Here is a 21,723-nt window from a genome sequence, read left to right as displayed (position 1 = left end):
GTCCGTGCCGCTGTATTTGAGTGCAGTGCTTTATTTCTTCAGTTCTATGTTTGACACCTTCTGTGTTTGCATGTTCTGAGTTCCTAAATAAATATTTTAAAAAGTAATAATAACATCGCCATGTAAACGAAGGCCAGTTTCATGACGGCATTCGCGTGTCACGTGACGTTCCGTCGGCTTACTCCGGGAATTACGTCATATCTCCTAAAAATCGATCGAAAGACCGACCTTTGGAGGACGTAGCCTGGGAATTTGGACACAGGGGTCTGTCGATCTTCCGTTCATGCGCGCTGACCGGAAGAGCTAACAAGACTGCGAAGTGCGTGGAAAACAGGGAGAGATATTTCTTTTGGGATCACGCTTTTTAATAAACCAGCAGACGTTTGAGAGAGAGAACAGACAAACAAAGTCTTGGTTTGCTGTTGGACGTTTGTCACTTGCAGTAAACCAACATACAGCATATCAGCAACTTTTGGCTAAAGAGGGCTAATAAACAGCTCGCTGAATGGCCGAAGGCTTCTCAGGTAAATTACTTGAATTTACTCTCATTTCTCTAATTGGTCTTTTGAGAGGATTTTCTGTCAATAAATGACGAACTGCACGAACTCAAACGCTGCATGTACTTCGGTCGTTACTCTTGTTAGCTCGTTGTTGTTTAACTTTTTCAGAAGATGATTTGACGTTTTTATTGGACCGACATTTTGAAGTAGTATAATAATCGTACTCCGATGTGTTGTGTGGGGTTTTACTATAACATGCTATATGCGACGACTTGCTCACGAACTTAGAAATCCCTCCCACTATAAACGATCTGACTATTAACACAAAATTAATACATTGTGGAGCATTTTTCTGGAGCGTTTTTCTCAAGGGTAAATAATCATGCGACTGAACTAATTTCAAACAACCGCCTACTTTGGAAAAAAATCTTCGTTTCATAATTTCAGCATTAACAATAACAATTTCGGTGTGCAAGAACCACCGTGACTACGGCAGTGTAGGGCTAAGCGTTAGTCAAAATGATGCAGAGTTTTTATTTTTAGAAGTGATATTTAATATCGTTATAATACCCAACTGTATGTATGTATGATCGCGTTTAATGTATTTTTTTTTTCAGCGTGAGCAGTATTTAACACTGTTACCGTTGTACTTGTAGACGCAGCGGACCTCAATCCAGAGGGCTCATCGCATTCTAGAAAGCCAAACGATTACAAGTCCAGACGTGGTCAGTCGAGATTCAGTGGTGAACGACGCTCAAGCGCTCCCTCTCAGCAGTACGGCCGCCCACATCGCGACTTCCAAAAGGCGGATGCTCATCGCCAACACGGGGAGGAGGGCGGCAAGAGACGAGGGCGAGGCCGACGGGAAGGAATCCGAGCTGCCAATGAGAATTTCCACACCTCGCGCTGGCAAAGACCTTTCGCTGATGACCAGCTGGACTACGGACCCGATTGGACGAACTGGCGGAGAGATGATGACTGTGGCGCTAGGAATTTAGAACAGAGGAAGTTTAAGCATGAGAATCCCTGGCGAGGAGATGACCGTCATTTAAGGGAGAAGAACGGTGGCGTCAGGCGTCGGGCGCCGCATGATGAGACAGCAGAATGGGAAAGGGGCCGGCGCCCCACGGTGGCCGAGCCTGACGCCCGTGGAGATCATCCCAAGAAACAGCCTGAACAGAAACGGCAACACGGACCCATCAAACCTCCCAAAATGGTGGCGCGGGGCGAGAGGGACTCGGATCGGGCGGCCAATCGCCACGATGACCGCAGCAGACGACACCCGAGCGATCGTCGCGAAGGCCAGTGGAGTGCGCGCAACCGCAACATGCCGGAAAGCAACGAAACCCAAACAGGTCGCCCAAATCCACCAACACGCCTTGATTATTCTTTCATAAAAATAATTCATTTTACATATCAACAAAACTTTTTTTATAAAGCTGTAGATGAATTGTGATAATGTTAACCATGATTAATGGACTAGCATGAATTATTTGAAACCATTGTAAATCCGTACTTCAACTCTTTTATTTTTTTTATTTTGATGCATCTATTTGATTTGGAAATGTTGGCCTTTAAGCAGCCGTCCGGTCCTGTGCGGCTTTTTCAGGATGTCTGATCGAGCAGCTGTCGTCGGAGAAGTACGAGTGCATGGTGTGCTGCGACGTCGTCCGTCTGATGGCGCCCGTGTGGAGCTGCCACAGCTGCTTCCATGTCTTCCATCTGAACTGCATCAAGAAATGGGCGCGCTCACCCGCCTCCCAGGCAGACGGTGCGGTTTCACGAGCGACTTAACTATCAACCAACTTTAGCTGCCGGCACAACTGCTAATTTTTCCAGGTCATCACGGAGAAAGATGACATTTTGTTATTTAGCTCAAGATGCGAGTCATTTTTTTCAATTTTTTTCTTAAAACAGTATTTAAAAAAAAAAAAAAAAAAATTGGAAGCAAGATTTTTTCCATTTATGTTAAGCAAAGAATCGAATGAATGCTCCCCCCCATTATTTAATCTTAAAACTGAATTAGAAGTCTCCTTGTGTCTGCATGGCCGGTATTACTGCCATCTAGTGGCCAGGATGGGTACTCCAGAAGGGGGAGCTTGCTGAATTAGACTGGAAGTTTGTTCTGTATTGTTTTTCACCATCAGCATGCTTTTCCCCGGCAAATAACAAGAAAAGAGCAGCATTGTTGGTTTGTTTTGCTTCCCATGACCTTTATTTTGCTCCCTTTCAGATTCCACTGACGGTTGGCGTTGTCCCGCCTGTCAGAATGTTGCACTCAAACACCCGTCCACCTACACTTGTTTCTGCGGTGAGTTTCTGATCATTCAAAATGTCCATCTCGTGCAAAGTTTGTCTCACACACACACAGTAAGATGGCGCCGCTTTGTGCCGACAGGCAAAGTGACCAATCCTGAGTGGCAGCGCAGCGAGATCCCCCACAGCTGCGGCGACATGTGCGGGAAGAGGAGAAGCGGCGGGGACTGCAATCACCCTTGTAACATGTGAGCCACACGAAACAAACGCACCCCGTTGTCTCGCTCCCGTGCTACGCCCAAAATAAAAAAAAAATTGTCTTTATTGTTTCCTCCGTCCAGTTTATGTCATCCAGGACCTTGTCCGCAGTGTCCAGCCTTTGTGACCAGATCCTGCATCTGTGGAAAAATGAGGTAGCACACGCAGGCAGCGTCATGTGCTTTGCTACCATTCTTCCCTTCTTCATTGCCGGATTTTGTCGCCCCCTTTGGCAGTCAGCCCATGCGCTGCAGCCAGCCCTCGCTCCTCCGCTGCGGCGAGGCGTGCGGCGCCATGCTCAACTGCGGCCGACACACCTGTGCTCAGGTGTGCCATGGAGGATCGTGTCAGCCCTGCCAGCTGCGAGTTCGGCAAGGTGAGGCTTTGAGACCGCCACGCCTTATAATCCCCAAAATAGGGTTGACTTTAGCCCATTTAAAAAAGTAATGCAAGGGACCGTTTTGACGATTGAACAACAATGTATCGCTTATATGTCGCTTGTGCGCCCACTCCAGCCTGCTACTGTGGAGTCTCCACTCGTGAGATCCCCTGTGGCACAGATGAAGACGGATTGGACGCTTCGGGAGATTTCTCCTGCCAAAAGACTTGTGGAAAGTAAGTTGGAGTCTCTTTTTTTTTTCTTGTTTGCATTCATCCATTAAGACCACCCTGCTTTTGTCTCGCAGCATGTTGAACTGCGAAATTCATCGGTGCCAGCAGCCGTGCCACCCCGGCTCGTGCCCGCCGTGCCCTCGCTCACCCAGCGTCGTCAAGACCTGCCCTTGCGGCCAGACACCTCTGGCTAAACTGCTGGAGCTGGGCTGCTCGGAGCGGAAAAGCTGCTCCGATCCAATCCCCTCCTGCGGGAAGACGTGCACCTTGCCCCTGCCCTGTGGCTCCAATGGTATGACGCAAGCTATTCATTTCTACTATTATGTGGCTGTCCCAGTTGGCATGTTCCCCAACTAGGCTCCAGCAATTATCATTTTAGGCAGCAGAGGGCGCTATTACTACTAAGCGATCAATCAAGTGACTTGTATTTTTTTGGAGAAGGGGCATTATTAAGTCTTTTGACAATTATCACCTTTGAATGAAGCAACACAAATAGCAGCGAGAAGTATTTGCCTTTTTTTTTTTACGTTGCCTTGATTTTCAAACGGTCCGCTCGGGTAGCTGATGCATCCGTCCGTTTGTTTCAGACATCATCCACCAGTGTGACAAGCTGTGCCACGAGGGTGCCTGCGGGCCTTGCTCCCTGACTTCCACCATCAGATGCCGATGTGCTTCCAAGACAAAAGTGACCAAAAACGCACAGCTCCCCTGTCTTGTCTTTTTTTAATTTGGGTTTATTTTGCCAACTGAATTTGTATCCCATTTCAGGAGGTGCCGTGTGCTACGATCAAAAGCGAGGGTAAGCTCAGACTTTGCCCATCAGTCAGCTTCAGTCTGTCCTTATCTCAAGCACAACCAAAGTCAGTCAGTCTGTCGCTTTTCAGAGGAGCTGGTGTTCACCTGCGAAAAGCGCTGCAACAAAAAACGCTCCTGCGGCCGACATAAATGCGGCGAGCTGTGCTGCGTGGTGAGTTGTCATTGGGGATTATTTTCGTGACTTTTTTAAAAGTTGAAGGTTGAACGTGGACTAAAAATAGTCGGTTAATTCAACAGTCAAGTCAAAGTCAATATGAAGTGCCGCAACGCTGCCATCTACTGGTGTGTGTGTGCATCAGTCGAGCTTGAAATTCAAAGCGGGAACGTCATCGGCGAGAAATGAAAACATGGAGCCTTTGGGTTAGGTACACACACTCTCGTTTGCCTTTCACGCAGAGTGTGGAGCACAAGTGCCAGCTCATCTGCGGCTACAAACTCAACTGTGGCCTGCACCGCTGCCAGGAGCCTTGTCACCGTGGCAACTGTGAACCCTGCTGGCAGTCCAGTGAGTTTATCATGTTTATCTTTTTTTTTTTTTATTCCTTTTTGAGAGTCGTTTGCTAGTATTTGCTCTGAATGTAAAGCGCCACGACCTTGGACTTCTTCCTGCTTTTTCTTTTCGGCGTGATCCCAGGTTTTGACGAGCTGACGTGTCACTGCGGGGCCTCCGTGTTGTACCCACCCATCCCGTGTGGCACAAGCCCGCCCGAGTGCAAGAACCTGTGTACCAGGAGACACGAGTGTGACCATCCTGGTAAAGCATGTTACTAAACACACACACACACTTTGTGATCGTTAACATCTTCACCGTTAACTTAAAAACTCAAGATGGAATATTTGAGAGCCATCAAGGCAAGGCGGGAATTAAATGCTCCACTGTGGCCCGATTATCCACGCCAAAAAAAAGCATCTGACCGGGTATTGAGTCACGACTGTGTTGGTCTTTCAGTTTTCCACAACTGCCACAGCGAGGAGAAGTGTCCACCTTGCACCTATCTTACCGACAAGTGGTGCATGGGAAAGCACGAGGTGATGCCGCAGGATTTGCTTTTTAAGCAAATGTGGTGTATTTACGTGTTTTTTATTATTTTTTTTTTTATTTTGAAGCAACGCAGCAATATCCCGTGCCACCTCAGAGACATTTCCTGCGGGCTGACCTGCGGCAAAACGTTGCCGTGTCAGATGCACCGCTGCAAACGAATCTGCCACCGCGACGACTGCTCGGCAGCAGCGGGCGGATGCGGCCAGCCTTGCGCGCTCCCCCGCCCGGATTGCGCTCACGCCTGCGCCGCCCCCTGCCACACGGGCACTGCCTGCCCGCGCACCACCTGCACCGCTAAGGTACAAAATTCCAAGGAGGAAGCCGGCCAGGGAACTGTTTAATCTTTGCGTCATGCGCCCAGGTGGCGCTGCAGTGCGATTGCGGTCGAAGGAAGGAAATGGTGTCGTGCGCCGAAGCTGCCAGTTCCCATCAGAAGTCAGTTGAATTTGGAACTCTGCGCGTCGTCTTCGCCGGATGTTGAAAGCTTTGCGTGTCGCAGGTACGCCGCCATCGCCGTGGCCAGCAAGCTGTCCGACATGCAACCGGGCGACTCCACGGACATGGGCCCGCTGCTAGCCAAGAAGGAGCTCAAAGAGAGCAGGTAGCAAATGACTGCAGGTGGACGGACCGGCGTCTGCCTCATCTGACTGAAACGGCCACCTTTGCCCTTCAGGCTGGAATGCGACGAGGAGTGCGCCACGCTGGAGCGGAACAAGCGCCTGGCCGAAGCCTTGCAGATTGACCCCTCCTCGGACCCCTTCCGTGCGCGCTCCCCCTCTGTGTACAGCGGCAGCCTCAAAGAGGACGCCAGGTGCGTCTCCCGTTTGACCTTTGCACTCCCAGGTCACTGCATACCATTGCTCTCTTTCAGGAAAGACTTGAAGTTTGTCTCGGGCGTTGAAGAGGCCATTAAGAATCTTGTGGAGCTTGTTTCCAAGGTGAGAAGTTCTGAACTCAAGGCACCACTGAATCCAGTTGGGACCATAAGATGATTTTCAAATCACTTTTTTGTTTGTTGTTGTTTAGGGCAAGCAGCCAAAGAGGAGCCACTGCTTCCAGCCCATGAACAGGGAGCGCCGCCGGATCGTCCACGAGCTGGCCGAGGTCTATGCCGTGGAGAGCATCAGCTACGACAGCGAGCCCAAGCGCAACGTGGTCGTCACCGCGCTCAAGTAAGTATCAATCCCAAATGGGGGGGGCATTACTAGGGTCACTGTCATTTGCTTTTAGGTAAAAATGCAATTGAAATCAGAAATGCAATGCCCTCTCCCTCGTTGTCTCCCACTTGTTCTCAGGGGGAAGTCGCTGTGTCCAAAATGGACGCTGACCTCGTTGATTGAACGCGAGACCAGCGCCAGGGCCCCCGTGCCCATTGCTCACATCAAACAGGCCAGCAGCAGGTGGGTTCTTCTGCTTCGGTCAGCAGGCGCCATTTTGTAGCCCTCTTACAACATGTCCCCCAAATTGTCCGTGTAGAGTCTCCGGTGCCACCACCTGGTCCAAGCTGGTCAAAGAAGAGCCGGTTGTTGATTATTTTGACGTGCAGGACTGAAGAACGAACGCAAGAATGCTGTGGTAAATTTGAGCTTGCATGGATCCTGAATCAGGTCTTGAATTTTGACATACAATAGATATATAATTATCACTTTCACCACAGCTGTAACAAAACGCTTTTCAGAACATCTAAAATAACTTCACACCAGAACACATCCCATGAAACATTCGCTATGATACAATCGGAACTGGTGTTGTTTGCAACCACTTTTCACAAAAAGGCGAAATAAAAGTTATTGTCCTCTTTTGAGAGTATTTCTGCTTGTATACTGCTCATGGTGTTTTGAAGCGGGTGGGTGGATACGAGTGGGCTGTTTGGGACATGAAAACGGCGGTGACTCACGCACAGCTGCTTATATCATTGTGTCAACTCAACTGAAATACTGGAAACGCAAGAGAGAAAAAAAAATCTCATCTTTAGGTTTTTCTTTTTGCTTTTGTATTTACAGTCAGGACCATACATTTTGAGGCTCAAAACACAATTTGAAATAAAACCAACGAACTTTCATTTTGGTATCCAAATGAAGTCAACGTCCCTTTTCAAGAGGCAGGAAAACTCAAATTGGTTTGCAGCGTGGAAGCCGTCAACAAAAGACATTAGCGAACGCCTGATTTCATACCAGGTGATGAGGTGCTGGGCCTTGACTGCAATTGAAATTAGGAAACGACTTTCCGTTCATTTCAACGTGGAAGGAAGTTTGAGGTCTTTTCGGTTACGTGCTTGGTCGTTGAAGAAATCAAACTGGAATTTCAAGGCAACACAGGATTGTAAAATGTTTTGAGAGGCCTTCCAGTGTAATGCTGTGTGCACTTCTACAACTATAAAAAAATATGGTGTAGCTATCTGTGCAAAGGTGGAATTTCTAAACACATTTCCACTGGTGTACTTGAGAAGTATGCTGAATTGGATTATTTTTGCTTGCTTTTTTTTTTTTTTTTTTTACAGTGACGCTGCCTTCCTGTGCCTCCAATTTTCTGCCCACCCTGCGTTTTTTTTCCAATACCCCCCCTCCCCTAAAAAGAAAAAAAAACAGGCAGTCTCTTTGTGTCTGCTATTTGAGAATTTCAACCCCCCAAAAAAACAGTGGAGAGGTGTTGCACTGTAAGCCGACAAAAAAAAGGAAACGCAGCGAGCGAGAAAGCTGATCATTTGCCCACACTCCCTGCCTTTGCTCATTTTTCATCCCATCGCGTCGCTCTCCGGCGGCTGGTTGAAGCAAAAAAAAAAAAAAGCGACCGCGCCTGCGCTCCTCTTCGCTTCCTTTCGCCGGAGACGCTTCACCAATCCCGGCTTGTGGCGGCTCCATCCCCGGCAGGGCCAGCAGCAACAGCGGCAGCAGTGGCAACGTCCACTGATAGCCAAGTGACACGATCAAGTCTCATTCACTGGCATTTGCTGGGTTATTTTTTTGCTCTTGCAAAGCCTCGAGGAAGTTGAGGAGGAGACCTGACTGAACCGGACCGGAGCGGACTGGACGACTGCACGCATCCGACACTTGGTGCTGTTGAGTCGGCCCAAAAACCCCATCCGAGGTAGAGGATGGAGAGAAAGGTACGGAGCTGACGTTCTTGGCTTCTTGACTATTATTAGCTCACTGCGGGAGCTACATCGTTTAAACTGCTCCGTTAGAGCTTTGGGGGAGCTTTTGTTTTGCAGTGAAATGGGGATTTTTGTCAGCGTAAAATGGTGGTGTTTTGGCCTCGCTATAGCCGCATAGTGCAGGAGGCAGCAGGGGGGTGTTGGGGGGGGAGTGTGTGTGTGTGTGTGTGTGTGTGGGGGGGGGGGGGGTTAGACGAGTTCGTTGTGTCTGCATCATCAGGCGCCTAACTCGCAGCTTCCGAGCCTCACCAGACAGCAGCTTGTTAACCTTGACTGCCGATGAGGAAACGAGACACTTGAGCCTGGTGTGGAAGGAGGAAGGGGCTGCTTCCCTGCTGACTGCTGGGCCTGCTGGTTCCGCCTGCCGGGTGCTCACGGTGCTCCATCCTATTTACCCCCCCCCCCACCCATCTTGACAAAAAGTTTCACTCGAGTGAGTTTTTTGAATGGCACCAGATACTCTCTGGTCACTTTAGTTGGCACTTGCAACACTTTTGCTTATGTTGTCTCAACCGCTTTCATACCTTGAGTGATTATTCTTTGGGTTACAAGAGTGATGTCTGGTGAATTTTAATACCTACGTGGATTTCTTTGCTGGACACAAAAATACACTTAGCGTTCCAAAACGGACTGTTTTTAATTAGGGATATATTTGTTGAATGTACAGTTGGACTAAATGTCATGGAGAAGTGAAAATGAAACATTTCCAAACACAATGCCACAATTAGTTTAAATTCAGTTTAAATATTGCTACTCCGTTTTAGATCAGCAGTGCATGCTGTTTTATTTTGGGATATTGAATAGAATATACAGATAATATTTCATAATCAGAGCATACAGAAGGCTTGGCTTGGCTTAGTGTAGCTTCAAATGTTCAATTCTTTCATTTACAAACACGAGACTTTGAGATTTTAGCTTTTACAAAGATGGTGTTCGCTTTGACACTCCATTACTGCCTTTTGATGGGATTTGGAATGTGCTGAGGTTCCCCCCCTTGAGCTCCTTGAGTTTGTCCTCCTGGAACGTTAAAGCGGGCTTTTTTTTTGTTTGCCAAGTAGTAGGTCGGTCGTCACCCCACTCGTCTCTGTATGTCTTACTTTCAGGCCTAAATGGACAATGGCGGCACTTCCCTCTTGAGCGGCGGAGGAGTGCCAACCTGCTCAATGGCAGTTTGTTACCATGGAAACAAAACGGCTTCTGGGCAAAAAACTCTAAACGTGATTGGTCTCCACTGAACAAACTTTAGTGTTGAAAGAAATATTCCATGCTCCACTAGAGGCCATTAAAAAGTTCAAATTAAGCTGGTAGCTTGACTGATGAGTTTAATTCCTTTGGAGAGCAAATTCCTGACACATACTCGCATCTCCAATCAATTTCATCGTTTGAAATGCTGTCAAACTCAAACCTGGCTGTCGTCACGTTGGGTACTGTAGTTTTAAGCTGTTGCCATGGCGACAGCAAACCGGAAATGCCCTGGAGCAGGCTTTACATGCTTTGTCTGGCACACAAAAAAAATACTTAACATTCCTCTTTATCCAAGTGGTCCACTTTTTGTATTGTGCTCACGATCTTGGCCGTTGTGGGAGCTGCTTTGGTTCTTTTTTTTTTTTCCTCCCCCATTTGGGGTTTTCAGCCTTTCGACGGCAGCCCAGGAGTTTCTTTTGTACGTGTGACAAAGACACCTCCAAGTGGGATGCCGGGGCAAATCTCCCTTTTTTTTTAACCAATTGAAGTTTTTAGAAAAGCTTCCAAGTGGTGACAGGAGAATGTTTGGAAGATGAAGCCAAGGAAAACATTTCTTCTCATCATTCACCTCCCACTACGATGATTCTTAACACGTTGGGTGTTATGTGCGTTATGCAAAGTGTTCATGCAGCCATTGCTTTACTGCTTGCGCCCCCTCTTGGCCATCCAATAACATAGGCCCCGCCCCCTTCTCCACCCAACCCACCCCCAGTAGCACTCCTTCGTCTTTCCCACACTGGGACATTAGCATTTTTTTCCTCCTGAGGTAGCCAGTGAGGGTACGGCAAGGGGTGACTCTACGTACGACTGGAGCTTGGGGGGAAGGGGGGGGGGTCTCTCTTTTGAATGGTCCACTTGATCTAATGATTCTTCAGCGCCCGCGTGCCTCTTGCTGGGTGCGTTCACTTGTTCAACTTGTGTAAAAAATATTTCCCAATCCACATTTGTCCACGATTCAAACCTTTCCAATTTCTAACTATTTCCCACATCCCACAAATTCCGCATTTTCTGTCCAAGCCCCATATTTAACATGTAATTTACAGAATTCCTTTTTTGGACACGTCATTCATTCATTCTGCATCATCCCGCATTTCAGAGCAGCGTAGTTGAAGCGGCGTGAATTGTCCGGCCACGTGGGAGACGCAACACGCTCGGCAATTTTTTTTCCAATCCACCAAACTGCCAATTTTGTCCACCAGAGGGCGCACAGACGACCGTTTACATGACGTCGTTAAATTGGCTGGTACTCGGGATTTGACACCTGAGTTTAACGCACTTGTGAAGGCTAAAAGATGGCACGTTTGACCAGCAAAGGAAGGCCACCTCTTTGAAAATGCCTTAAAGAATTATCAATGCATTAAGCTACATTAAGCTTGCGTTCATATATGAATACTTTTCACTTTTTTTTCAAAAATAAAAAAGGTTGACGTTAAGCGGTTTGGATGATTGTACGTTTGACATCTTTTCGCCGAGCAACAAAAGGAGCCCTGCCTCTTTAATTTTAAACACCTCTCTTTTTTTGTGCGCCGGCGACCTCCGACTCGGTCACCCCATCATTGGAGCACTTCCCAAAGTGTCCCTTATCTCCCCCCTCCTCACTTTTTCCTCGCTGTACGCACGCGCGTTTGTGTGCGCGTGCCGCATGCCTTCTTATCTTACCAACGGAATGCAACGCAACAGCTGCGCAGGAGGGGCAGGCGGTGGGCTGGCTGAAACCCCCCTGGTTGGCCCCCGCAGCAGCAGCAGCACCAGCAGCAGAACCCTCCCTCCCTCCTCTCTCCCTCTCTCCTTCTCTCTCTCTCTCCCTCTCTCTCTCTCTCTGTTTCTCCCTCTCTCCCTCTCTCTGTCTCCCTCCTCGCGTGAGCGACATTCCTAGCTGGTGAAAGGCAAGTTAAAAGTGAAGCGGACACACAAGCGAGGGAAGGAGGGAGGTGGAAGGAGGAGGAGGAGGTGGAGGAGGAGGAGGAGAGCACAAAGAGAAGGAAAGTGGAGCAGGGGAGGGGAACGGGAAGCTGGCTGACGGCGGCGGCGACGGCGGGCAGACAAAAGAAGGAGAAGGCGAAGGAGACGCGGAGGGAGCGCATACGAGGCGGAGGGGGGAGCGCAGCAAATGGCCACGGAGGAGACGGCGGGGGGAGCCAGGAAAGCCACCAAGAGCAAACTGTTTGAGTTCCTGGTCCATGGAGTGGTGAGTCGCGCGCTCGCTCGTCATTGAAAGGGGGAGGGGGGTGGGCCTGAAGGTTATTTCCGGCCCTCCCTCCCGGACGGAACCCGCGTCGCGCTCGCCTCGACCAAGGATGGAGGACGCCGTCATCACCGTGTTTTGGGCGCAAGCACGCTTTGCACACGAGAATGGGGCGGGGTGGGTTGGGGTGGGTTCGGGGGCAGCGGACGTCTGCGGCGTAGAACAATTGCTCCATTCATGTGAGAGATGTCAGGTCGCAAAGACGCTCAGGAGGTTACCGCGACTGTTCGCGAGCAATAGAGGTTGTTACGGGGGGGGGGGGGGTTGACTTTGGTCTAGGATGCGTGTGCGTGTGTTTGTGCGCGCGCAGGAAAGTTGCAGCGTGCTGCCCGCCACTCAGTCATATTGCTCATCCTGCACAGTTTGGCTGTCATCTACTTCCACAGTTTCTCCAGTCAAAGTCGCATTTTTTATTCAACACCCCACCCCAAAATAAACATTTGTGGTGAGTTTTTGATTTAAAAACATTTGCTCTTCTAGCTTGATGCTAGAACACAATGCAAAACACCATAGATAGGCTCACAAAAGTAGCTTTGCTGTCATGATCATAAACCTATGTGTGTTTGGACACACAAGCGCTAACACAATCAATGTGATCATTGCAAAATGCTTATAGATCTTCTTTATCCTCTGCAAAGAGCAAGCACTGTTATTGCAGGTTAGTGGGATGTCTTATGACACAAGCAGAATATAAAAAGTGAGAGTGCTGTTTGGCTCATTTGGAAGTGCGATTGTTGTCAGAAGTCTCGGACTGGAAAAGTCAGTCAGGACGGACTTTGTTGCAGCTCGCCATGATGGCGTGTGGTGACCGTCCGTCCGTCTGGAGACGGGATGACGCATAGCCTCGTTAGACCCAGGCTGATTGATGAGCGCCACGCGTGCGTCCTCCCCACACGCCAATTAACCTTGATGAGGAGGCCAGAATCACCAAGCCCCCCCACCCCCCCTGTTGGCCAGAAAGCTTTTAGGAGGGAAAAAAGTCCTGTGGAAGAGCGTGAGTGTTTATTTTGCCGCTTGTGGCGAGGCCTGCTTGTTTCCAGTCCCCTCATGGAAGAAAGCCGCTCTCACATGTATTTTACAGCACTACCTTTGGCAAATGTGAGGACTTTTTTTTTTTTCATAATTTTTTTAAATTGCAAACTCTCGCTTTAGCTGAATTTTGTGAATTTATGGGATTATTTTTATCAGGTTGCTTTTTTTGGCCATACATGAATGTTTCTGTCCTGTAGGTTAATGAGGCTTATGTCAAAATAAAGATGGCCTCCTCAAGGCCCCCCCCCCCCCCCCCCCACCGACCATATGTTGTTTTATCCTCTTCGGCTTCTTCGCTGACCCCCACACATCCCCCCACCCGCCAAACAAGAGTGACAGCAGCGCCTGTTCATCCTTCTGATCACCGTAGCTTGAGCTTCAAAACACGCACACACGTCTTTTGTCTACGCTTTTTAATCTTCATAGAGTTTGACTTGTCACTGACGCCATTTTTAGTCACGTTTGGTTGTATTTTTGGCACTTTCCCTTTTTAGTCGTCTTTGTTTTTTTTCCCACGTGACTTTGGTCGATAGTTTAAAAAATCACATCACTTTTTTGAAGTTGACAAACAGGACCAAAAAAAAAAAACCATCTGGGCAGAGATCCAAAATGTCACATCGCATGCTTGAACTACCAACAACTGTCATTTTCTCAACACTGTAGGTCAGCAAAGTGTAGAGTGAGCATGTGAGCTCTCGGTGGCCCCGCCTACTGGCCAAAGGAAGTGGCGGGTGGGGTGGGGTGGGGCGGGCGCCAGGCGGGACGCAGCTGTTGGCGTGCGAGTGACAGGCGCAGGTGAACGTGGGCCAGTTGTTCCCGGGCGTCAATAGCCCCTCCCCTTTTTTGGAGGGGGTTAGACGCCCAAAAGCAAAATTGTGTGGCCTCCAAATGCAACAAGCAAAGCTACGAGTATTAATTATGCCTTTCGCTAGTCTGTATGAAAGCGTTTTTTAATAATGAAATTTTTAGTGTTTTGCATCTGCCAAAAAAAAAAAAAAAAACCTGTGGCGTGTGTTTAAGAGCCTTTGAGTCGTAAGTTAGAGTCAGAGCAACGAAGGCTTGGCTTAACGATGTGTGCCACGTGTCGTCCGCAGCGTCCCGGCATGCCGTCCGGGGCGAGGATGCCCCACCAGGGAGCGCCGATGGGCCCGCCCGGCCCGCCGTACGGAGGCAACCCGGTGGCGCGTCCCGGCCTGCCCTCGCCGGTGATGGAGGCTGGCCGCAAGAGGCCCGCCCCGTCCCAGCAGGTCCAACAGCAGCAGCAGCAACAACAGCAGCAGGCCGTCCAGAACCGGGCCAGGAAGTGAGTCCAAAACTAAATGAGTCAAATCACAATCCCCAAAAAATGCAAACACGGATGATTTGGATCACTCAATCACCGGATAAAGTTAAATCCAATGATTCATTTGAATGGGAAGACTGACTGAAACACCACAGACTTGGAAAATCTGGTTCAGTGACCTGACCCGAGTAAGTAGACTTACGGGAAACACGGCAGACTGAAATTTTATGATTCATGAGCTCAAGTTCCGAGGGACTCGCCGCACTCTCTTTTCATTCACTGACAGATTCAGCAGAAACATTGCTGACTCGAATGATTCCTTTGAATCTGACTGAGTCAAGTCGGACGACTCAACAGACAAACACACGAGGAACTCCGATGCTTTGGTTCATTGAGTCTAGTCAGCGGACTCAGGCGATTCAGGTGACCCTGTACGTTCAAATGCTTTGGTTCACAGACTCAAGCCTGCGGACTCATTGGAAAGTCAGCAGACTGGCTTGGTCATCTTCTTCTTCTTAGATGGATGGATGAGCTGTCCGTCCTTCTGTCTTTCTGTCCTTTGCTCCAACCACTTGAGCTGTCGGCCATCTTGAGGCCTCTTGTAGTCAAGCAACTCAAGTCATTTGGAGAGTTTCATTTTGATTAAAGTGGTGCTTTGCCGCCATCCTTTGGTTCCTGGTGACACAAAGCAATGTTCAAGTGAATCAAGGACGTTCATTGCAGCCATCTTGTGGCATCTTGCTGTCAAGGAAGTGTGTTGAAGTGAGTTGAGGACTTTCATTGAGACAGAAATAGAAAACCTCCTTTCATCCTCAAAAGTAGGCAACTTTGAAATTCCTTTTTTGTTGTTCTCGAATTGGTGTCAGGTTTACGGTGGGGAGACGGCCAGGCCCGTTTTTTTTTTTATCTAACGGCTTGACCGCTCCCCAGGAAGCCGCTGGGATTCCCGGGAGGCGGCGACATGGTGGCCAGGCCTGTGGACATGCGAGAGCCCCAATCTGACCCCACGCTCGGATCCAAGTAGGAGCCTTGAAAGATGCCCTCTTGCCCGCTCGCTGCATGCCCCCTTTTCCTCCTCCCGGGAGCCCCTCTTCCTCAACCCCACGCCCCCAAACGTCAGCACCAGCACCCCCCTCCCCTCCTAAGCCGTGCATGCTTTGGACTTGGAGCATGGCATGGTGGCAAAGGATCTCAAGTCAAAGCCAACTCTGCTCTTTGGAGATGACACTAACTTGACAGTTTGCATGAATCCAACGCCATCATCGGCAATAAAATAAATAAATAAATAACATAATAAATAAATAAATAAATAGTTACCCCCTAAAATGAGTTCATACTAATATTTTAACTTTTATTCTGAATAATAAATATTGGCATCGTCAACTCTTTGACATTCCTTACGATCATCGAATCACTTCATGCGCTCGAGTAAGCTCAAGCCACATTTTAATTATTTCTGTCATGTTCAAATTAAATGTATTTATTTAGTTTTCATTCATTTTACTCAATGAATAAGATGTTCAAATGATCAATTTATTCCTTTCTGAATGTTGAAATGTTGATTTGTAACAACTAAATCTCTGATTTGGAGCATCCCGGTGTGCCATGTTTTGCAAACGTCGACGTTCGCCCACATGCCGAGGCCGGCCGGGCTTGTCTGGCCAGGTGGAGCGCGCCTGCATTGATTTGACGCACGCGCAGCTGCGCCGCTGGATGCGGCCCAGCATTTTAGCAGATGGCCCGGCCGCTCGCCTTTCCGTCACCATAGTAACGTGCTCCCCTTTTTCCTCCTCTTTCTCTCCCTCTCTCCAGTGCAAAGAGGAGGAAAATGGCAGACAAGATTCTCCCGCAAAGGGTAAGGCTACCTTGTCTTTTTTTGTCCGTTTCTGTTCAGTGTCAGTCACGGAGGCGTTTTGGGTGCGAAAGACGCGTCGACCGAGTTTCTTATCGATGCTTTGAAGCCACGGATATCGCTCTGGCAACAGATGTTTTGGAATAATGGCCGCCGTCGGCTGCTTGTGTGAAGACTTTTTTGCGATCTTCAGATCCGCGAGCTGGTCCCCGAGTCCCAGGCCTACATGGACCTACTGGCCTTCGAGCGCAAGCTGGACCAGACCATCATGCGCAAGCGCGTCGACATCCAAGAGGCTCTCAAAAGGCCCATGAAGGTAAGAGCGGCCGGCCCGACTTCGGCTGGCCACGGCACCGTTAACAGCGCCCCCTGTGTGGTGTTCACGGCTGTCAGCAGCAGAAGCGTAAACTGAGGCTGTACATCTCCAATACCTTCAACCCGGCGCGTCCCGACGCTGACGACTCGGACGGCAGCATCGCGTCGTGGGAGCTGCGGGTGGAGGGGAAGCTGCTGGACGACGTGAGTGAGGCTGCAAAAGCGAAAAGCAAAAACACATCTGCATGCGCTGGCTCCTCCACACCTTGTGTGAAAAAGTCTGAATATTCACGGTTGTGTTTTGTTGTTTAGCCGGGCAAGCAGAAGAAGAAGTTCTCCTCATTTTTTAAGAGTCTGGTGATCGAACTGGACAAAGACCTCTACGGACCCGACAACCACCTGGTAGAGGTTCGTTAGCAACCCTGACTTGAAAAATTTTGATTTAAAAAAAAAAAAAAAAATATTCAGCACACTATTCTTTTCATGCACTTGCGACATTTCATTGTACTTGGCTTGCATGTAATGACCTTAAGTGCCACAAGAGGGAGCCCAAGAAAAGCACACTTTGATATTTTTCCAGTGGCACCGCACAGCCACCACGCAGGAGACAGACGGCTTCCAGGTCAAGCGGCCAGGTGACGTCAGCGTTCGCTGCACGCTGCTGCTGATGCTCGACTACCAGGTGAGGAGGAGCTCATGGAAGTTTAAATTCTGCGCACATAGGCAATAATTTGGCCTCTTAGTGTCAAGGAAATGCCCAGAGGAGCTTAATTTAGACCAAAAAAAAAAAACGTTGCTTCCATCTTGTGCTGACTTGCGAGCCTTGGTAAAGCTTTTAGCTTATTGAAGTGTCGAGTGTGCACAATGAAGCCCTTGCCAGGGTCTCAGGCTTCTCTGTCTGCTCAGCCCCCTCAGTTCAAACTGGACCCCCGTTTAGCGCGCCTGCTGGGCATCCACACGCAGACGCGCTCGTGCATCATCCAGGCACTGTGGCAGTACGTCAAGACCAACAAGCTGCAGGACTCGCACGACAAGGAGTACATCAACTGCGACAAGTACTTCCAGCAGGTACCTGGCACACGCCACACCCATCGGATCCCGGCGTGCTAGCTTTAAGCTAGCCACGTTCTTGAGAATGGTCTTTTCTTGCTATTTGGTTTTGGGATAAACATTCTTTGTGTGACTTTAGATCTTTGACTGCCCACGGCTCAAGTTCTCCGAGATCCCCCAGCGCCTCACCAGCCTCCTGCTACCCCCCGACCCCATCGTCATCAACCACGTCATCAGGTAGGTGCCTGTAGACTGCCTAAGCAGTTTCCCTGCGGAACTCCACACAGGGTAAAAAAAAAAAAAGACGGCTCCACGTGTAAGATGACGTGCTTGTGTTTTTCGCAGCGTGGACCCCAACGACCAGAAAAAGACAGCTTGCTACGACATCGACGTGGAGGTGGAGGACCCGCTGAAGAGCCAGATGAGCAGCTTCCTGCTGTCCACCGCCAACCAGCAGGAAATCGCCGCGCTGGACAACAAGGTGAGGGAGGGGCGGACACCGCTGTCGGCGAAGCGACGACCCTACTAAGTTTTGTTTCTCGTTTGAAGATCCACGAGACCATCGAGTCCATCAACCAGCTGAAGATCCAGAGGGACTTCATGCTGAGCTTTTCGCGGGACCCCAAAGGCTACATCCAGGACTGGCTCAAGTCCCAGAGCCGAGACCTCAAGGTTACTCTTTGGACTGTTTCCGCTCGTGTGTTTCTGCTGATGGTGGCACTCATCGGGGGGCTCTTGTCTTGTGTCGCACGTCAGCTGATGACAGACGTGGTGGGGAACCCCGAGGAGGAGCGTCGCGCGGCCTTCTACCACCAGCCCTGGTCCCAGGAAGCCGTCAGCCGATACTTCTACTGTAAGGTCAGTAAAAGATGTTTCAACTGTTTGTATTATTTTTGTTTCTACGGTGAGCAAAGCTCCTCCTCCAAAGGTGACGCTTTGCGCTATTGCTAATTGTGCTTGTTGACTTCTGGCAGATCCAGCAGAGGAGGCAGGAGCTGGAGCAGGCCTTGGCGGTCCGTAACACCTAAAACAAAATGTTTGTCGGCATTGTTCTCGTCGAGACAAGACGTCCGCCAAGGTCAGAACATTAGGTACACCAGCACTGAATCAAACTGAGTGGCTAATATTTTGTCCCAATGTCATGTAGCTAAATAACCAAAATATTAGGAACACCTCTCGGGCCTGATGCATCGTCATTGTGTGTTGTGTTTGCAACGGTACCTAATGAAGTGGCCCGTGTGCGTATTTTGCCACATCTGCATTGATTGTTCAAAACAATGACAAAAAGGTGGAACTCTGTGCTGTCGTTTTCCACGACTGAGAGCAAAGGTAAAAAAAAAAAAAAAAAAGCAAGGACACAATGAGGTTTTTTTTTCTATCAATACTCCAACTCATCACATGAAGAAAAGGGAAAAATGTTGAAATCGGGAGCTTTTGCGCCTGTACTTGAAATCTAAGGGTACAAAGTCGTTAAAAATGAATTAATTCATTCTCATGTTATCACATTCGAAATGTTTCAAAGTTTCACTTCCACATTCAACAAAACAAAATCAAGCCGCTTCAGGTGACAGATTTTTTTTTTTTTTTTTTTACACAATATGATATGAAGGAGCAGCCTTGTTAACGTTGCTTATAACTTCGATTTGGAAGACACACACAAAAAAGGGACTGCGCCACAAGCGAAGAATTCATTGCTCGGCTTTGTTTGACTGAACGTGGAAGTCAAAACGCAGCACGTTAAAACATGAAAGTGATGCGGTTATAACGTGATAACTTATCACATCTTGAAGTCAAAGTTAGTGTTTCCTAATGTGAAATGTATTACGTTAAAACGTGAAATTTAGCACGAGGTATTGAACTTTTTTTTTTCCCCTTGTGTAGCAGCAACGGTGTGTGTGTGTGTGTGTGTGTGTGCGCGTGTGTGTGTGTGTGGGTATGTGTTTGTTCTTCATCCCACCAGCAAAGTGACTGGGTGCAGCTGCACACTCAAACTTGATTGTTTTTTTTCTTACTTCCAAAACTAATCAGAAAACTTCCAAAGTGTCACGTTTAAGTGTTTTTGTGGGAGTGGTGAAGTCACACCCACGTCAGTGTTATGCAAATCAGTTGAAGTATTGACCCCACCCCCCACCACCACCAACCAATCCCTGGGGCGAGCATGCCGATTGGCTGCCATCGCGTCACCAAGGCGTTACCAAAGTGTCATCGCTCAAGCAGACATCAATGAAATGGGATAGATTTTTTTTTTTTACTATTTCCAATGCGAATAGGTGAAAAGCTAGCCGGTATGCTAACATGTAGCAAAGGTGCGAGGGAGGCGCGACGAGGGTTTCAAGTCAGCTGGAGTGAGTTTAGTCACGCTCCTATCAAGTTTGTGCTTGCTGCTTACAAGCAAAAAAAAAAAAAAATCATAAAATCACTCATCTCAAACTCACAAGTCGACTCCCTCGTATCTCTAGGCACCGTTGTATTTCCAATGAGATCATGCTAAGAGTCAATGTGTAGCAAGATAGAAACCTGAGTTATTTGGATGGTTAGGAGATGTGAATGGAAATATGTTGACTTTGAAAGATGTCAAATGCGCTGTGTTTTTAAAGAAGGATGACGCTTGTCTCGTGTGATTTTGTTTTTGCGTCTCACGAAGGTTTGGTGTTGGAACAGGGCTGATGTTCCTTTTTTTTTTGCACTGTGCTGTAAATTGTACACCTCCTCAAATTCATTGTAATTCACACTTGCCGGACTCACGTCTTCACCTCGGCCGATGCACGCTTCCGTCCAGAAAAACACAAGCTGTAAATATACATTCATGCATACGGTCTGTTCGGCTGGCATGTAGGTCAGTCAAATTGTGCCAAAGGCCATGTTAAAAAAAAAAAAGGACAATTAGACTGCAAGACTAAAGGCATGTTGTTGTTTTTTTTGAATGAAGTTGTATTTTTCCAGAAGAAAGATGTAACACTACTAGAAAAAACATGAGAATGTCTTTTTTAGTTGATAGTTAATATGTAACACTACTAGAAAAAACCAGAACAGTTTTTTTTAGTTAATATTATGGGACAATGGTCTTCAGTAGTAAAAGTCATGTTTTACAACTTGGTTTTCTCAGGAAAAAACATGACTTTTAATTTTAGAAATATTATACGATTGCAAATTCTTATCCTGGAATGGATACTACTTATGCTAGTCTAAAAATTTTTGAAAATATTTACAATAATAATGTATAATGGACAACATTTTGTCTTAAAAATCTCAAAAGACTAAATTGTTTTAATCGAGAAAATACCATCTTTATTCTTGTCAAAATACAACTTTATTCTCCATAGATAAACAAAATCCCACTTTATTCTGCTGGTGTCAATTTCAGTGTGGCCCTCACTTTGTAAAAATAAAAAAGCCTTCAGTAAGTTTTTTTTTGCCAAAAATAATCTAATGAGCTACCAGCAAAACAGTCTAGCTGTGTGTTTCTTACTTAGATCAGAATTATAATAACAAAAACAACACATTACCTTTAGTTGTCTTGTAGGTTTTTTTCCCTAGTAGTCATACAGCTGATGATTAGCGCCCCCGTGCGGGGAGGAGAAGACTCAGCGGCTTCTGGCAGAAAGTTTTCAAACGTGTCCGCTCGCTCCGTGCATGTTTTTTTTTTCTCAAGCGAGCAAGGCAGCTTTTTCACTTGTGTTGAACACTTAAAAAAATGTCCTGACAGAAAAAGGAGCAAAAGGGACAACAACTGTGACCTTGTGTGATGGACTGGATGTAAATAAATAAGCGCTTGCCAAAGTTTGTAAAAACCACAATGCGCCTTCAGTATCTTTTTGTTTGCGTTTGTCTTATTTGAATGGATTCAATAATGATAATTATATTAATAATAATTAATCAATTACAATCTGCCAAAGGACGCACGGGTGACATTTCCTCGAAAGGCAAGCAGGAAACCAGGCAGCGTGTCACCGGCACAAGCTTTGCTTTGTGCTGAGGTTGCGGGACCACTTTCTAGGGGCAGCGCAAAAAAAAAAAAAAAAAAAGAGCCAACTTTCACACAGCTTGCAGTCAAGTGACCCTTT

At 47.8% G+C, this 21,723-nt stretch overlaps 2 protein-coding genes across 6 annotated transcripts; both read left to right on the top strand.

The window, feature by feature from the left end:
* Positions 1 to 48: 48 nt before the first annotated feature.
* On the top strand, positions 49 to 7,293 carry nfx1 (nuclear transcription factor, X-box binding 1). Its single transcript, XM_088363446.1, has 23 exons — positions 49 to 524; positions 1,157 to 1,855; positions 2,110 to 2,271; positions 2,734 to 2,811; positions 2,899 to 3,004; positions 3,098 to 3,169; positions 3,251 to 3,390; positions 3,530 to 3,629; positions 3,701 to 3,918; positions 4,214 to 4,311; positions 4,395 to 4,425; positions 4,511 to 4,593; positions 4,839 to 4,947; positions 5,077 to 5,196; positions 5,392 to 5,471; positions 5,550 to 5,783; positions 5,846 to 5,919; positions 5,984 to 6,085; positions 6,158 to 6,295; positions 6,356 to 6,422; positions 6,511 to 6,656; positions 6,780 to 6,884; positions 6,961 to 7,293. Exons 1-23 carry the CDS (start codon positions 506 to 508, stop codon positions 7,034 to 7,036), a joined length of 3,057 nt encoding a protein of 1,018 aa, XP_088219572.1. The 5' UTR covers positions 49 to 505; the 3' UTR covers positions 7,037 to 7,293.
* A 947-nt stretch (positions 7,294 to 8,240) lies between these two features.
* On the top strand, positions 8,241 to 21,456 carry smarcd3b (SWI/SNF related BAF chromatin remodeling complex subunit D3b). 5 transcript variants are annotated; one of them, XM_088363069.1, is made up of 14 exons: positions 8,241 to 8,590; positions 14,255 to 14,463; positions 15,373 to 15,462; positions 16,255 to 16,297; positions 16,488 to 16,610; positions 16,688 to 16,813; positions 16,922 to 17,017; positions 17,190 to 17,291; positions 17,516 to 17,677; positions 17,799 to 17,896; positions 18,005 to 18,140; positions 18,209 to 18,331; positions 18,416 to 18,517; positions 18,634 to 21,456. In XM_088363069.1, the coding sequence occupies exons 1-14, from the start codon at positions 8,579 to 8,581 to the stop codon at positions 18,685 to 18,687; spliced, it is 1,476 nt and encodes a 491-aa protein (XP_088219195.1). In that variant the 5' UTR covers positions 8,241 to 8,578; the 3' UTR covers positions 18,688 to 21,456. The 5 variants fall into 5 exon arrangements, with proteins under 5 accessions (XP_088219195.1, XP_088219194.1, XP_088219193.1 ...); XM_088363068.1 differs by lacking the exon at positions 8,241 to 8,590 and adding an exon at positions 11,574 to 12,071 and having other exon boundaries at positions 16,691 to 16,813; XM_088363067.1 differs by lacking the exon at positions 8,241 to 8,590 and adding an exon at positions 11,581 to 12,071.
* The last annotated feature ends 267 nt before the right edge of the window (positions 21,457 to 21,723 follow it).

This window comes from Syngnathus floridae, chromosome 20 (genome assembly GCF_059516105.1).
Source record: "Syngnathus floridae isolate MCC-2025c chromosome 20, RoL_Sflo_1.0, whole genome shotgun sequence".
Classification (NCBI taxonomy): Eukaryota; Metazoa; Chordata; class Actinopteri; order Syngnathiformes; family Syngnathidae; genus Syngnathus; species Syngnathus floridae.
This window is presented reverse-complemented; position numbering and strand designations above follow the sequence as displayed.